General features: G+C 46.5%; 2 protein-coding genes across 2 annotated transcripts in view; one reads left to right on the forward strand and one right to left on the reverse strand.

Moving 5' to 3' along the window:
• The window catches only part of WWP2 (WW domain containing E3 ubiquitin protein ligase 2), a 116,569-nt gene extending 114,502 nt beyond the window's left edge, over window positions 1-2,067 (reverse strand). The window contains exon 1 of the mRNA XM_070398925.1: window positions 1,998-2,067. The gene's annotated coding sequence lies outside the window, so the exon portion shown is untranslated. The remainder of the gene's footprint in view (window positions 1-1,997) is intronic.
• Window positions 2,068-3,606: 1,539 nt separating this feature from the next.
• NOB1 (NIN1 (RPN12) binding protein 1 homolog) lies at window positions 3,607-12,435 on the forward strand. The gene is made up of 9 exons (XM_070398055.1): window positions 3,607-3,738; window positions 3,822-3,954; window positions 5,446-5,576; window positions 7,765-7,836; window positions 8,046-8,174; window positions 8,275-8,466; window positions 9,163-9,260; window positions 10,253-10,397; window positions 11,853-12,435. Exons 1-9 carry the CDS (start codon window positions 3,676-3,678, stop codon window positions 12,120-12,122), a joined length of 1,233 nt encoding a protein of 410 aa, XP_070254156.1. The 5' UTR covers window positions 3,607-3,675; the 3' UTR covers window positions 12,123-12,435.
• The last annotated feature ends 2,161 nt before the right edge of the window (window positions 12,436-14,596 follow it).

Below are 14,596 nucleotides of genomic sequence, written 5' to 3' on the forward strand. Positions count from 1 at the left end.
TGGCATAGAGCAGGCACTTACAAATATTCATTGGACGAGAGAATGTTTTCCCAGGAAGAGGCAGCTATGGTATAGTACAGAGTTCCGAACTTTGATTGCATCCTACAGTCACAATTTTTGCTGTCTATATACTATTTTTTTTCTTAAAATGGCATACGTTTATACTTGAAAAAACACTTTAAAATAAAACTTTATGTCCTTCTATGACTGGAAAAATATGGGTCTAAGGATAAAAGGCCTGGCCTGGGGTCCCTGCTCAGTCAGTCACTAGCTCTGGACTCTAAAGCAAGGACTTTGTTAAGCCTCCGTTTCTTTATTGGTAGAACAGGGACAACACTGGCCTTCACGGGACTGTGGTGAGAGTTAAATGAGATGCTGATATCGGCCCTTTGTGAATGGGAACGTAGTCATCAAGTAAGAGACTGAGAAGCCCAGCCAAGCCTTTTCCCCAGGCCTGTCGTATTCACTATGGACCAATAACACAAACTGGCAAATCGGACGAGAGAAGAGCTCGGACTTGGGTTCAAATCCCTTGTCCTACACTTGTTGCTTTGTGACCTTCAGAAATTGTATTCACTACACACTTACCAAGTGCCACAACGTGCCATACACTAGGCTAGTAGCCAAACAAACCACCTAAGATATGACTCCTGCCCTTCAAGGATTAGCAGTCTAGCAGGTAAACAAGAAAGAGTAATCAATTGTTGAAAAATCAAGTCATCTCTCTTAGTTCTGCTTGTTCATTGTGGAATGAGAATAATACCTTCCCAACATAACCCACTGGACTGCTACAAAAATCATCTGTAAATGTTTATCCAATACTCCAAAAACTTGAACTCATAATACATTAGCAAAGTACTTTTCTTCCCCCTACTTGTAACATTTTGGGTTCGGAACGATGCCGGCTCCTGTGACTGTCCAGCCTGAGCACTCGCTCCAGTTATACCACATCCATGAAATTCATTGCACTGCTGAAAAGCTTAGTCAACGCAAAGAAAAAAAAAAAAAAGGATGAACAGCTTTTCACAAAGGCATTTAATCTCAAAAATCATGATCCACGCCATGGTTCTAAGGAGCACAACACAGACGTGGCAGTCACCCTATCTAATCACCGTGTGTCAAGATAGGCAGTCACATGGTCAGGGAAGCTGAATAATGTAAACGGAAGAGGGAAAAGTCATGAAGCCGGGTAAGGAGACACTGTCCAAGGTTTCAGCAGTCGCGATGGTGCTGAGGCCATGTTGAGCTAGGTGGTCCTCAACAGTTTAGGCTAAAAGCCATTGTATGGCCAGAGCAAAAGTGCCCACACTCTTTTTTTTTTCTTTTTCCCCCAGCTTAGAAATTGATGGGATCTGGGAAAAAAAAATCTCAAAGAAAGATGATCTGCAGGGCTAGGTTCCCAGGAAGTGGAAACCCTCCCTCCCCAAGCAGGGCTAAGTGGGTGTGACGAAAGCAAGAGATCCTGTGGTCCCTCCTGAAGTTTAAAAACTGACTGGGACCGAAATCAAAGTCTCGGGTAACAATCACTTCCGAAGGAGGGAGAAGGGAGAGGCTCCCAGCTGGGGTTCAGGCAGCATCTTCTGCATCTCCCCTTCTCTCCCTCCGCGGCAGACGCCCACTCTCGGGCGCCCCCTTCCCGTTCAGTCCCCAGTCGCCCCTTCCCCCGGTCCCGACCCCTCCACAGAGGCCACCCTCTCCATCCCTGGCGCCTAAGCGCCATGCCCCTTCCACAAGGACTTGCTGCTCGCAGCCGCACCCCCCGGCGGCCTCGGCGCCCCCCTCGGAGCAGCCCCCGCGCGCAGCCCGCGGCGCGCCCACCCCTCCAGGGCGGGAGCCGGGACACCCCTCCTCGGAGGCCGGAACCGCCGCGCCAGGCCCCTCCCACAGGAAGCCACCGCCCCCCGGCGCCCGGGCCGCACCGTCCCCCGCGAGCCGCCGCCACCCCAGGCCTGCCCCGCACCCCGACCCGCCGCACCCCCAGCGCCCGCGCACGCTACCTGCCGCGCGGCTACAGAAGCGGCGCCCAACTCCTCTCTCACTTCCGCCTTCCAGCGCCCGCACTCGGGCCGGGTCACGTGGCCGCGCGCGGTCACCTGACCCGGAAGAGGCTGGCCGGGCCGCAGGTGTGGGGCAACCGAGGGATCCTCTGCCCGGGAGGAGGCATTCTTATCCTCTGCGCGTTTATTTATTTATTTATTTATTTTATTTTTACCTCTGCGCGTTTAAAAGTCGAAGGTTTTCCCACTCGCCGGAGTGCTCGCTCCCCAGCGATCAGTCGAGGACTCCCTAATGCCGGTCGCTTACTCCTCCCACCAACCCTGGGGTTGGATCTATCGTTAGCCCCACGTTACAGGTGAGAGGTAGCTATTTAATCAAGTCATCAAATAGTTGTGGTCCTGGCCGGTGTGGGTCACTTGGCTGGAACATTGCCCAGTACGCCGAAAGGTAGCGGGTTCCATTCCCCATCCTGTTAAGCACGGGGTCTCATAGCGGCTGCATTTTCCGGTTGTTCTGGGAAGTAACTCGGGTTTTCACTGGCACGCCAGCAATGCCTTCTCTCTCTTGGAAGACCTCAATGAGTTATACATTATCCTACATGTATTTGAAAGTGTTGTTCATGCAAACTGCTTTAAAGTGACCAGATCTTCCTAATAATGTTTCAGATTTCTTCACTTTAAAAAAAAAACAGGAGCTCCACAAGAGCGAAGTGTTTCCATACACTGATGAACAAAAATAGATCCAGAGACAAATGGCAGGGGAGGTAGGGGGGTTTGAGAGCAACCAAAGGACTTGTATGCATGCATATTAGCATAACCAATGGACACAGACACTGGGGCGGTGGGGGCCTGCCTGGGGTGGGAATGGCGGGAGGGGGGTGTCAGTGGGGGGATGCGGGAAGAAGACATATGTAAAACTTTAGACAATAAAAATTTTTTTTAAAAAGTGTTTCGGGGCTCACTTCACCTCTGAGAGACCCTGTCCCCAGCTACCCAGTCACCCTGTGCTACACCAGGCATCACCCTTATTTCCCTGAACACCCTGTATGGATTTTCTTCATTTTTAAAAAGTTTGAGAAGAGGAAGAAGGTAAAGATAAAAATTATGAACAACAAATACACATCTATCAACAAGTTAATCTAAAAATCAAGTGAATAAAAAATGTGATGAACAGAGTAAAACTGGTGAATATAATAGAACCAGGGGCATAGAAAGGGAATGGACTGACAATTCTTGGGGGAAAGGGGTGTGGGGGTGTGGGAAGAGACTGGACAAAACTCGTGCCCCTATGGATGAGGACAGTGGGGGGGAGGTGAGGGCGGAGAGTGGGGTGGGAACCGGGCGGAGGAGAGCTATGGGGGTAAAAAGAGAAACAACTGTAATAATCTTAACAATAAAGATTTAATTAAAAAAATAAAAATAAAATAAAAGTAAAAAAAAATAAAGCGCTAAGGCCTGGATGCTGAAACCTATTTCCTCAGGTATCTCCCCCTCTCACCCCCAGGGTTCGGCCCCGCCCCCAGCCCCTGGCCGGCGCAGTGCGCATGCGCACAAGTAGCCGGAGCCGATTGGTGCCGGAGTGGCCGCCAGGGGGCGCCGCCCCGTTGCGGCCGTTCCTCCCTAAGCCGGAGTGGGACGCAGGAGCGGGCGCAGGCGCGCTCGGGGTGGTCCAGCCAAGATGGCGCCGGTGGAGCACGTTGTGGCGGACGCCGGGGCATTCCTGCGGGACGCAGCTCTCCAGGTACGGGGAGCTCGGGTGGCGGGGAGCAGGGTGTGGGCCGGCGGCCCGCGCGGGGGCGATGAGCTGGGCCGGTCTCCGTGCAGGACATTGGGAAGAACATCTACACCATCCGGGACGTGGTCACCGAGATTCGGGACAAGGCCACGCGCCGGCGACTCGCCGTCCTGCCCTACGAGCTGCATTTCAAAGAGCCCTTCCCGGAATACGTGCGGCTGGGTGAGTGCTCCTGCCCCGGCGGCCTTGGCGGAGACGGGTCCGGGGTGCGGATGGGGCCGGCTCGGGTGCGAGTTGGGGTGGGGCCCCTTGATCAGCAGCTGATTTAGGAGCCTCAGGTTCTCGGGAGGTCGTGGGAGAAAAATGCTTCCCGATCTGCGTCCGCGGGGTCTTGCCAGTTACTGGCTCTGCCCTGGGTGTGACACTCAGACCCTCTCGGCCTCGATCGCCTCGTCTGTAAAATGGGAGCAATAACAGCGCCCGCCTCCGCGATTGCTGGAGCGTTAAGTGAGCGCTGCCACTCAGCATAGTGTCTATAGACTCTAGCGCCTGGCAACCATTCGGTGAGTTTGTTTGGATTAAAAATAAAAGAACCTGGATTTCTTACTCTTGCCCATGTCTTTTATTTTTTTAATATATTTTATTGATTTTTTTTACAGAGAGGAAGGGAGAGGGATAGAAAGCCAGAAACATCGATGAGAAACATCGATCAGCTGCCTCTTGCACGCCCCCTACTGGGGATGTGCCCGGGGGTTTGAGTTTGTCGACCACTGTCCTAGGTGACTGGAAGTGTTTGTGGGGTTTAGGAGCTGATAATGAAAATGTTTGCTACACTGTTAGTTTGTGACTCTTCTGTAGCTTTTCCCACCAACTTACTGTGAAAGCTTTAAGGGGGAGTTACTGCATCTTTCAGAACAAATACTAATAGCATGTAATAGGATTTGGTTGAAGGATGACATGCAAAGCTTTTAACACAGTGCCTCCTGTGAGATACCACTAGTAAATGCCCAGTACAATTGCTGCTGTTAATTGGTATCTGCTTTTAGGAAATGTAAACAGTATAGTTACTGTTCCATGTGGTGGTGTAGCACAAGACCCCTTTCTGTTAATATGTCAGAAAATGTTATTGTGCATGTTTATTGTTGATGTCTCAGGAGAATAACAGTAACAGCTGGCATTTACAATGTGGTAAACATCGGGGAGGGGGGTGTTTTTTTAATACATAAAAACTGTCCAATATGTATTACAAAGCAACCAATAATTTTCTTTTTCTATCATAGACTACAACAGATATTGGCCGGATTAACTTCCCATCCCATTTTGGAATCTGGTCATCCATTCTATTAGTCTCAATTGTTAAACATCAAAGAATTTTAGAACTGGGAGAGAAGAGACCTTCTATTCTGACATAATACCAAAAACTCATCATTTGCAAATATCATGCTAACTTTGAGTGCCTTCCTGTTAACTTTGTTCTCCCGTTCCTCATCTGTACTCAATAAGGATATCACAGTAAACCTAACTGGCATGAATCTTGGTGGTAGAGAATATAGATGTCAGCTATGATTAGAAAAAAGATGAGGAAATAGGTGATAGTCTTAAGGGGTTTTTCTTGCCATATTGATCCTAAGTTCTTTTCAGTCTTTCATTATCTTTGTCTGCGGTCCTATGACTTTTTGCCTCTAAATGAAGTTGAGACTCTTTTGTTTACAGTGACTGAGTTTTCAAAGAAAACTGGAGACTATCCCAGCCTCTCTGCCACGGACATCCAAGTGCTGGCACTTACCTACCAGCTGGAGGCAGAGTTTGTTGGGGTGTCGCACTTAAAACAAGAACCAGAAAAGGTAAATCGGGGGGGACTGTTGTTCTTTTTGTTTTGTTTTGTTTTGTTTTAATGTTTTTATTATGGGGAGTATCAGATACACAAAAGTAGAGGGAATGGTATAATGGACCCCAGGTCCCCACCATTCTGCTTCCATGGTTATCAACTTACAATCGGTCTGGTTTCCTCTCTACTGACAGCTCTTTTGAACGTAGACATCATATTTCACTGATAAGTGTGTCTCTTTTTAAAAATAACCACAAAACCATCCTTATTACATACCTATAACATTCTAATAATAACTCCCTAGTCTTATCAAAATAACCAGTTAGCATTCACATTTCCCAATTTTATAAAAAGGTAAAAATAGTTTATTTGTTTGGATCAAGTTCCAAATAAGGGTCAAACATTGCAGTTAGCAAATGTGTGTAAGCCTTTTGATTTGTAGGTTCTTGGGAAGATTGGTTAAACTTGAAAAATGCAGTAAGTGTGAAAAGCGACAGTCTCACTTTTTCTTAACTAGAAATTTTTTCAGAAGCAAGAATACTAGGTGCTTGTGGGGTTTTTTTTTGCTTGTTTTTTTTTTTTAAACCCTGATACCAAAATTCTGGGTTCCTGTTGTGCTTTTAGGGACTTGGCTGCCTTGGCTAGGTTGAAGAAACTAATCTATTTGTGCCTGGGCCCTATTGGCTTTTTCAAGGTCAGAAAATTTTGGGAGCCAGATAATTAACCTTATAATAATTAATGACAAAGAATTGCTTGCTCTCCTCTGCCTTGAGTCATCAAAACCATGGTGGGCTCATGTTCCTGTACTTGCTAGAACTGTCCTCAGCTTGTTTAAATGTGGGTTTAGAGTCCTTCACTCCAGAAAGTCTAAAAAAAAGTGATGCCTAAACTACAGACTTCAGCATGTTACTGGAATGTTTGGGTGAGAGGTTTGAATGGAATAGTTGTGCTGACTCTGTGACTGGTACCTGGGTTTCTGTTTGGCATCCACCTATTCCTAAATCTTAGAAATTGCCTTTTCCTGCAGCCTTTTGGGCAGGACGTACCTATTTTGTATCAGAAGCTTTAAAACAGCTTATCTTTTCACTAAGAGCAGTTCACTCTTAGGCATTTATCTTAAGGATGTAACCAAAGATACCTTTGAGTTGCCCGGCCGCGGTGGCTCAGTGATTGAGCACCGACCTGTGAACCAGGAGGTCACGGTTCCGATCCCGGTCAGGGCATATGCCCAAGTTGCGGGCTCCATCCCCAATCGGGCAGAAGGCAGCTGATCAATGATCCTCTCACATCATTGATATATAAAAAGATACATAAAAACAAACAAAACAAAGACACTTTTGAGTTTATGGGTGATGGTGTTCATTACAGCTTTATGCATAAGGACAAAAAAAGAAATGTCCCAAAGCAGTTATTTGGTGGTGGAATCACGGAGTAATTATTCAGTCATGTGCCGCATAATGACTCTCAGTTGGTGACGAACCACACGGACGGCGTGTATAGCATATAGCCTCGGTGTGGAACAGGCTACACCACCCAGGTTCATGTAAGTGCACTCCGTGATGTTAGCACAATGAGGAAACTGCCTAATGACGCATCTTCCAGAATGTGTCCTTGTCTTTAAACGGCACGTGACTGTATTTATATTTTCCGGGTTTTTTTATTTTTTTATTTTATTGATTTGAGAGAGAGAGAGAGAGAAACATAGATTTGTTGTTCCACTTATTTATGCATTCATTGGTTGATTCTTTTTTTTTTTTAATATATTTTATTGATTTTTTACAGAGAGGAAAGGAGAGAGATAGAGAGAGTTAGAAACATCCATGAGAGAGAAACATCGATCCGCCGCCTCCTGCACATCTCTTACTGGGGATGTGCCCGCAGCCCAGGTACATGCCCTTGACCGGAATCGAACCTGGGACCTTGCAGTCCGCAGGCTGACGCTCTATCCACTGAGCCAAACCGGTTTCGGCCATTGGTTGATTCTTGTATGTACTCTGACTGGGATCAAACTCACAACCTTGGGGTATTGGGATGATGCTCTAACCAACTGAGCTACCTGGCCAGACCTCCAGTTTTTTTAAACACTGAATATCTTTTACTCCAGTAACCGAGGGAAAATATTGTTTTCTCTTTTAATTACTCGTCCATGTTGAATTTTCAAACTGTATTTCTTTGCTTAGAGCTGTCACTTTTTTCTTTTTAAGGCTAAAGTGAGCTCATCGATTCAGCACCCCGAAACTCCTCTGCACATTTCTGGTTTCCATCTGCCCTCAAAGGTAATTACTTAGACAAGTCATGCTCATCATGCCCTTTCTGCCACAAGTCACATCTCCACAAGTTAACTGTTTACACTGAACCAAATTTACATAGACTAATATTATAGTTTGTCCCGCCCTGTCTGGTCTGACTTGTATGTCATATATATCATATCGTATGTAGCCCTCTCAATGTTCAGGTCTTAAAATTGTTATTATTTCAACCTCAGCCTAAACCCCCACGAGAAGCAGTGGAACATGAACACCCAGCCGGTGAGCCTGAGGACCGGGAATTCAGTTCCTTCATGTTCTGGAGAAACCCTTTGCCTAATATTGATCGTGATCTGCAGGAGCTGCTGGTAAGGCCCTGATTGCTACCTCCTCCGGGTGACAGACAGCACACTAGCTTCTCCTGCTGCTCCTGTGGGCTGGAGGTTCGTGAATTCTGTTATGTTTCAGATCGACGAAGGCGAGGATGTTCCAAGTGAGGAGGAAGAGAATGGGTTTGAAGAAAGGAAAGATGAAGGCAGTGATGGCGATGGGGGGTGGATAACCCCCAGCAACATCAAGCAGATCCAGCGGGATTTTGAACAGTGCACCGTCCCGAAGGACGTGCGGGTCGGCTGTGTGACCACAGACTTCGCCATGCAGGTGGGTGGAGGGCATCAGTTAGCTCTGGGCTTAGTGTCATACCTGTCCCTCCAAGGTTTGGGGGTCTGTACAGGGTTATTGTTTTAATGGTTCTAGAAACTTTGCCTGTGTTCTTCGGTAATTTTTAGTTTGCTTGGAGGCTAGAGAATCATAACATGAGGGAATGTCGATGTGATAGCAAAACATCAATTGACTGCCTCCTGGATACCCCTTACTGGGGATCGAGCCCGAAAACCAGGCATGTACCCTGACCGGGAATCGAACTGGCAACCTTTCGGTGCATGGGACGATACCCAACCACTAAGCCACACAAGCCAGGGCTAGGACATTAGACTTTAATGTTTTCTATTCATAATCTGTTGGTGCTTTTCTTTTACACAATGTTCTTTGCTCAGTGAAGTACTTGGGGAAAGTATAGAGGGTTTCCAAGCCAGAAATGAGTATATTTGCTCTGACAAAATAAATGTCTCTGTTAAGAGACAGTGCTGAGCACAGATCCCAGCTCTTGAGGTAACTCTGCGTCCTTGCCCTACTTTACTTATCTTGAGAGCCACCCTAAGCTTGCTTTTCCTTAGCAGAAGTCCTTTAGGAGCCCAACCAAGGTTTGTGAAGTTCCTTCAACTGTCATCATACAGACGTTAAGAGAAAATTGAGTTGTGCTCTGAGTTCAGTGCTGCTTTAACTTGTTGGTTGCAGAATGTTCTGCTTCAGATGGGGCTGCACGTGCTGGCGGTGAACGGCATGCTGATCCGGGAGGCCCGGAGCTACATCTTGCGCTGCCACGGCTGTTTCAGGTAAGTAGCTGATCATCGAACCCGCGCCCTCTGCCGAACACTCTCCTCTCTTCCTGTCCCTTCTACGAACTTCCTGAAGGAGAGCCTTGCCTTGCATACCTCATTCATATGTGTACCTCATCGCACCAGGCACTGAAACCCCTGGGACAGACTGCCAGTGGCTGCCCACCTGAGAAATCGAGGGAGGCGATTTAGTCCTTATTGTAGTGGCATAGGATTTAGGGTGTGGGTTCTGGAGCAAAGAGCCCTCCTTATTGGTGATAAGTACTGAAATACTTACTGATGAAATGATGCCAGAGATTTTCTTTGAAATACATAAGTGGGAGGTCCATCGTTGGGGCTTTAGTGGGTAGAAAAGAGGCAAGGCCCTGAGGTCTGTCCTCAACACCCACACCTATTCCACCATAGCAGCCTATATGGTGTGTCCTCTATGATTCGTTAATGCATTATTGGCACCTCTAGAACCACCTCCTGGCTTAATGCCCAGGCTCACATGTGGGGACACAGTATTTCGAGCTGTAATAATCTGCCCCTGAGAAAGGACGGTGATGTTAAGAGCACTGAACCTGGAGCCGGACTCCCTGGGTTTTTACCTGCCCTGTGAGCTGTGTCATCTTGAAAGCTACCTTACCTTACCCCCTTGTGTAAATTGAAGATAGTAGCAACCTCATAGGATTGGTTTAATATGAAACTTGTAGACGAATGCCTGACAAAGCTCAGTAAGGATTTGTTATTAAGGTAGCATATGCTCAGTTTTCATTGTGTCATTTCTGAGAAATGCAGCTGCAGTTTGGTTATGTGGTCAGCATGAGGCCGGAAGGCCTTGGTCTATGACGTGTACAGTGTTTGGGGGTCTGAACAGAGAGATTGTTCAGACTCCCCATTTCTTATTGTTCCCTCCTCCTCTTGAGTCCTGTGACTCATCTTGTGCTCTGGAGACAGGGTTTGCTGCCTGTGGCTTCAGTCCGAAGCATCTGCTCTTATTTCTCCAGGACAACCTCCGACATGAGCCGAGTGTTCTGTTCACACTGTGGAAACAAGACCCTGAAGAAAGTCTCTGTGACTGTCAGCGACGACGGGACCCTGCGGATGCACTTTTCCCGCAACCCCAAGGTGCTGAACCCGCGGGGCCTCCGGGTGAGTGGCGTGTCTCTCAGCCTCCAGCGGCAGGGCCTAAGGCTGGGAAAGCGAGCCCTCTTAGCACCGGCATCGAAACGAATGGAGGACAAACAATCCTCGTGGTTCCTACAGGATAGTTCCTGAGAGCCTGTCATCAATGCAGATGGGGGTGAGGTTTCTGAGGAGCTGGCAGTTTAATGAGAAATAGCCGGTAATTCCAGGCAGTAAGTGACAAGGGCCAAATGCATGTGGGGCCACAACAGGGCGGGCATTCACAGGATGGCGGGTAGATTTGTGCGAGTGGTTGGGGTGGGCAGGATTTCCAGAAGCTCCGTGGACCAGAGAGGAAGAGGTGTTTACATGCGCAGCACAGAAGAGAGGCCGGCTGGGTGCACAGCCGTGCATTTGTTCTAAGGAATCGAGAGAGAAGGGTTGAGAGACAAAGGACTACCACGGCGTAGCCGGCCTGGCACCGAGTTCTCCAAGTGGCCACTGCCTCTAATGCGCGAGAAGAGATTTTTTTTTTTACTTTGTATTTCGAAATCATTTTAGACGTATAGAAAAGCTGCAAAAATAATACAAATAATGCCCACCCAGCCTTCATTTAGATTTCACAAAGATTTTAATCTTTGAGGCCACATTCCAACTTTGCCACAAATTTCCTGTAACGTTATCATTAGTGATAAGTAACTTACGGAAAGGTACTCTAATGCTGTGTAATACTGTTTCTCATCCAACTTCAACTCGTGGTTAAAGTTACCTGAATCAGTTTTTACAGTGATGGTTGCCAAGCGGTGATTTTCTAATTCCGTCATTCTTTCTCCATGAGCTGGCATTCTGCTGTAAAGAGGAAATTTCTCCTCTTGATGTATTCATTTATGTGAGTGTGGTCTGTGGACTTTTAGTCTTCAGGCTGTGATCCATCACCATCATATTTACTTAGATGCTCACACTGTTTATAGAGGCCTTTCAACCTGGCTTCTGTGTCCCAATTATTTGAACATTTTCCACTTTCCAGCATAGCAAGATGTTCCGACTCTTATAGTGCCCCTGCCCTGGAATCGGCCATTTCTCCGAGCAGCTCTGGGTCATCTTTATGAAGAATGACTTTTAGAAGCAAATATCTTGGCACTTGTGTGCTCGTTGTCCTAGGGTGGCGTCTCTGTCCATGTGGGCAGAGATGGTGAATATATACATGTGTATATAAATACACATGTACTAAAAATTGAATTTATAACTTCAGTTTCAACTGAACACTACAGAGTTCATTCTAGCCCCTCTCATCTGTGAGTTGAGGGGAGGATCAAGTGGGAAGATGCATGTCATGTGCTTAGCATGTAGCAGGCGGTGGATGAGACTACATTGATGTCATCCGCCTGCATCCAGAGCTGTCAAGTGAGCTGACATTAACAGGATCTGACTTGTATGAAAATGGATCACCGTCCTTCTAATGGCCTTTCTTCTTATTTGCAGTATTCACTTCCCACTCCCAAAGGGGGCAAATATGCCATCAACCCTCATCTGACTGAGGACCAGCGCTTCCCTCAGCTGCGACTCTCCCGCAAGGCCCGGCAGAAAACGGATGTGTTTGCCCCTGACTATGAGGCTGGGGTATCTCCCTTTGCAGAGAACGACATCTCCAGCCGCTCAGCTACCCTGCAGGTCCGAGACAACACTTTGGGGGCCGGGAGGAGACGGTTAAATCCCAATGCTTCCAGAAAGAAGTTTGTGAAGAAAAGGTGAAGTGCAAGTTCCGCAGGCAAACTGGACAGCTGCTGCCGCTGCCAAGTTCTGGGATCTCATTTCCATCTTGCATCTGGATGGAAAGAACAGGCCCGGCTCCTGCCTGCTTCTCATGACTCCTCATGTGAAGGGTGGGCTGGGTCTGCGGTTGGACTGGGCCATGCCTGGGCCCGAGAGCACCCAGAGCTGGGGTTCCTGCCATGTGGAGGGGGTTTGCTGAAAACACAACCGTGCCCTGGATCGAACCTTCGACCTCAAAAGAAAGGAACTTCCAAGTGATAATATTTTTCTAATAAATGTGGTTGTAAACTTCTGTGCATTTTCATTAAATAGGCCAAATTTTTCTCCTTAAGTAATTTGAAGGCTAACACTTGGGGTATACACCAAGAGCAAGCATTTAGATTTATCTTTTGGGGGAAGAAATATACTAAATTTGTTAAAATAAAACTAAGTGTTACCATTTCTCTCTTTTTTGTTTTACTTTAAAGCATTTTGGTCATTCAGAAAAGTTGAGTGTTGTGAGCTCCCATAGAGCCTTTCACTGAGACTTCCCCATCTTTATTTATTTATTTATTTTTTAAAATATATTTTATTGATTTTTTACAGAGAGGAAGGGAGAGGAATAGAGAGTTAGAAACATCGATGAGAGAGAAACATCGATCAGCTGCCTCCTGCACATCCCCCACTGGGGATGTGCCCGCAACCCAGGTACATGCCCTTGACCGGAATCGAACCTGGGACCTTTCAGTCCGCAGGCCGACGCTCTACCCACTGAGCCAAACCGGTTTCGGCATACTTCCCCATCTTTAGCATTTCTTCTCATTTGCTCTTTATCTTTCTATGCACACAGTACAAAGTATCTCCTAGGAAAGGATGTTCTTTTATGTAACCAAAGTACAATGATCAAGTTTCAGAAATTTGACACATTATTATTATCTAATATATAACAGTTCACATTTTACTATATTGTCCCAATACTGTCCTGGCATTTCCCTTCAATTCTAAAGTTTCTCAGCCTTCGTCTTTAGTGAAATGGACATTTTTAAACAATACAAGACGGTTTTTAAATGTCCCTCCCTCAGGGTTTGGCAGATTGTTTCCTCAGTGGGCTGAGGTTTTCACTTTGGGCAGGAATGCCACCTGAGTGATAATTAGGTCCTCAGTGCATTGCACTGAGTGATGTTAACTCTGACTACTTGGTAAAATGAACCTGCTGAGTCCCAAGATTTCTTTTTAGTTCTTATATTGATAGTACTTACACACAGTGCTATCTTCAAAAGTTCCTTAAATTCAGTTTTTTCCTTTACGGTAATCTTACCCATTTGGTATATAGTTAACTTGTTAATTTCTTTGCTTAAAATTCAATTTAAGATTTTTCTGTTTTTTAAATCCTCACTCAAGGATATGTTTTTATTGATAAGAGAAAGAAAAAACACCAATCGGTTGCCTCCTGCACATGTCTCAACCGGGGATCAAATCCACAATATTCCAACCAACTGAGCCACCTTGCCAGGGCAATGTCCTATCTTTTTTTTTGTTTTTATATATATATTTATTCTTACTGATTTCAGAGAGAGAGAGAAACATCAATGATGAGAGAGCTTGATTGGCTGCCTCCTGCACATCCCCCATTGGAGATCGAGCCCACAACCCAGGCATGTGCCCTTGACCAGATTCGAGCCCAGGACCCTTCAGTCCACAGGCTGATGCTCTATCTACTGAGCCAAACCAGCTAGGGTCCATTTTTTAAAATATGAAAACATACATTTCCAAAAGTCAAAACTATATATATAGAAGGCTAAGCTACCATTCAACCAACCGGCCAGTATATATGACATGCACTGACCACCCGGGGCAGGAGCTGTTGAGCTGCAATGACTTTGCAGCAGCGGTTCTCAAGTGACGCATCCCAGAACCTGAGAGGACGAAGCCCCATTCCTCGCGGGGCAACGCAATTCCACCTTCGGCTGGGGCACTGTCAGCCCCAAATCCAGTTTACTGCCGAGCTGCGGTGACCTTGCAGCGGTGGTTCTGAGAGGAGGGAGCCCGATGCCTTTCAATGTGCACAAATCCATGCACCAGGCCACTAGTATAAAGACATAAACAGGATGCTGAGAGCTAGATGCCATTTCCTCCCCTCCTATTTCTCCTTAGCCTCTATAATTTCATTTGTTTCTGATTTAGCATTATGTTTTCTTTTACAAATAAAAGTGCCTGTTACATTTCCTTTTTTCTCCCATTAAAGGTAGTAAACTATATTTTTCCCACTGGAAATCCCTCCAGATCAGCTCCTAGAGATCTACCTTACTCTCTTTACTAGCTGCCTAGTACTTGGCTGTGAAAAGCTACCAATTCAAGCACTTAACCATATTACAGGGTCTATGTTAAGTACTTCATCTACATTAGCCCGTTTAATCCATGGAACATCATGATGAGCCACCAGGACTGCTATCTCCAGCTGTCTTGAGCTACAA

The sequence above is a fragment of the Myotis yumanensis genome, unplaced genomic scaffold (assembly GCF_028538775.1).
Source record: "Myotis yumanensis isolate MYYU_CA2020_CCGP unplaced genomic scaffold, mMyoYum1.0.hap1 SCAF_18, whole genome shotgun sequence".
NCBI classification, from domain to species: domain Eukaryota; kingdom Metazoa; phylum Chordata; class Mammalia; order Chiroptera; family Vespertilionidae; genus Myotis; species Myotis yumanensis.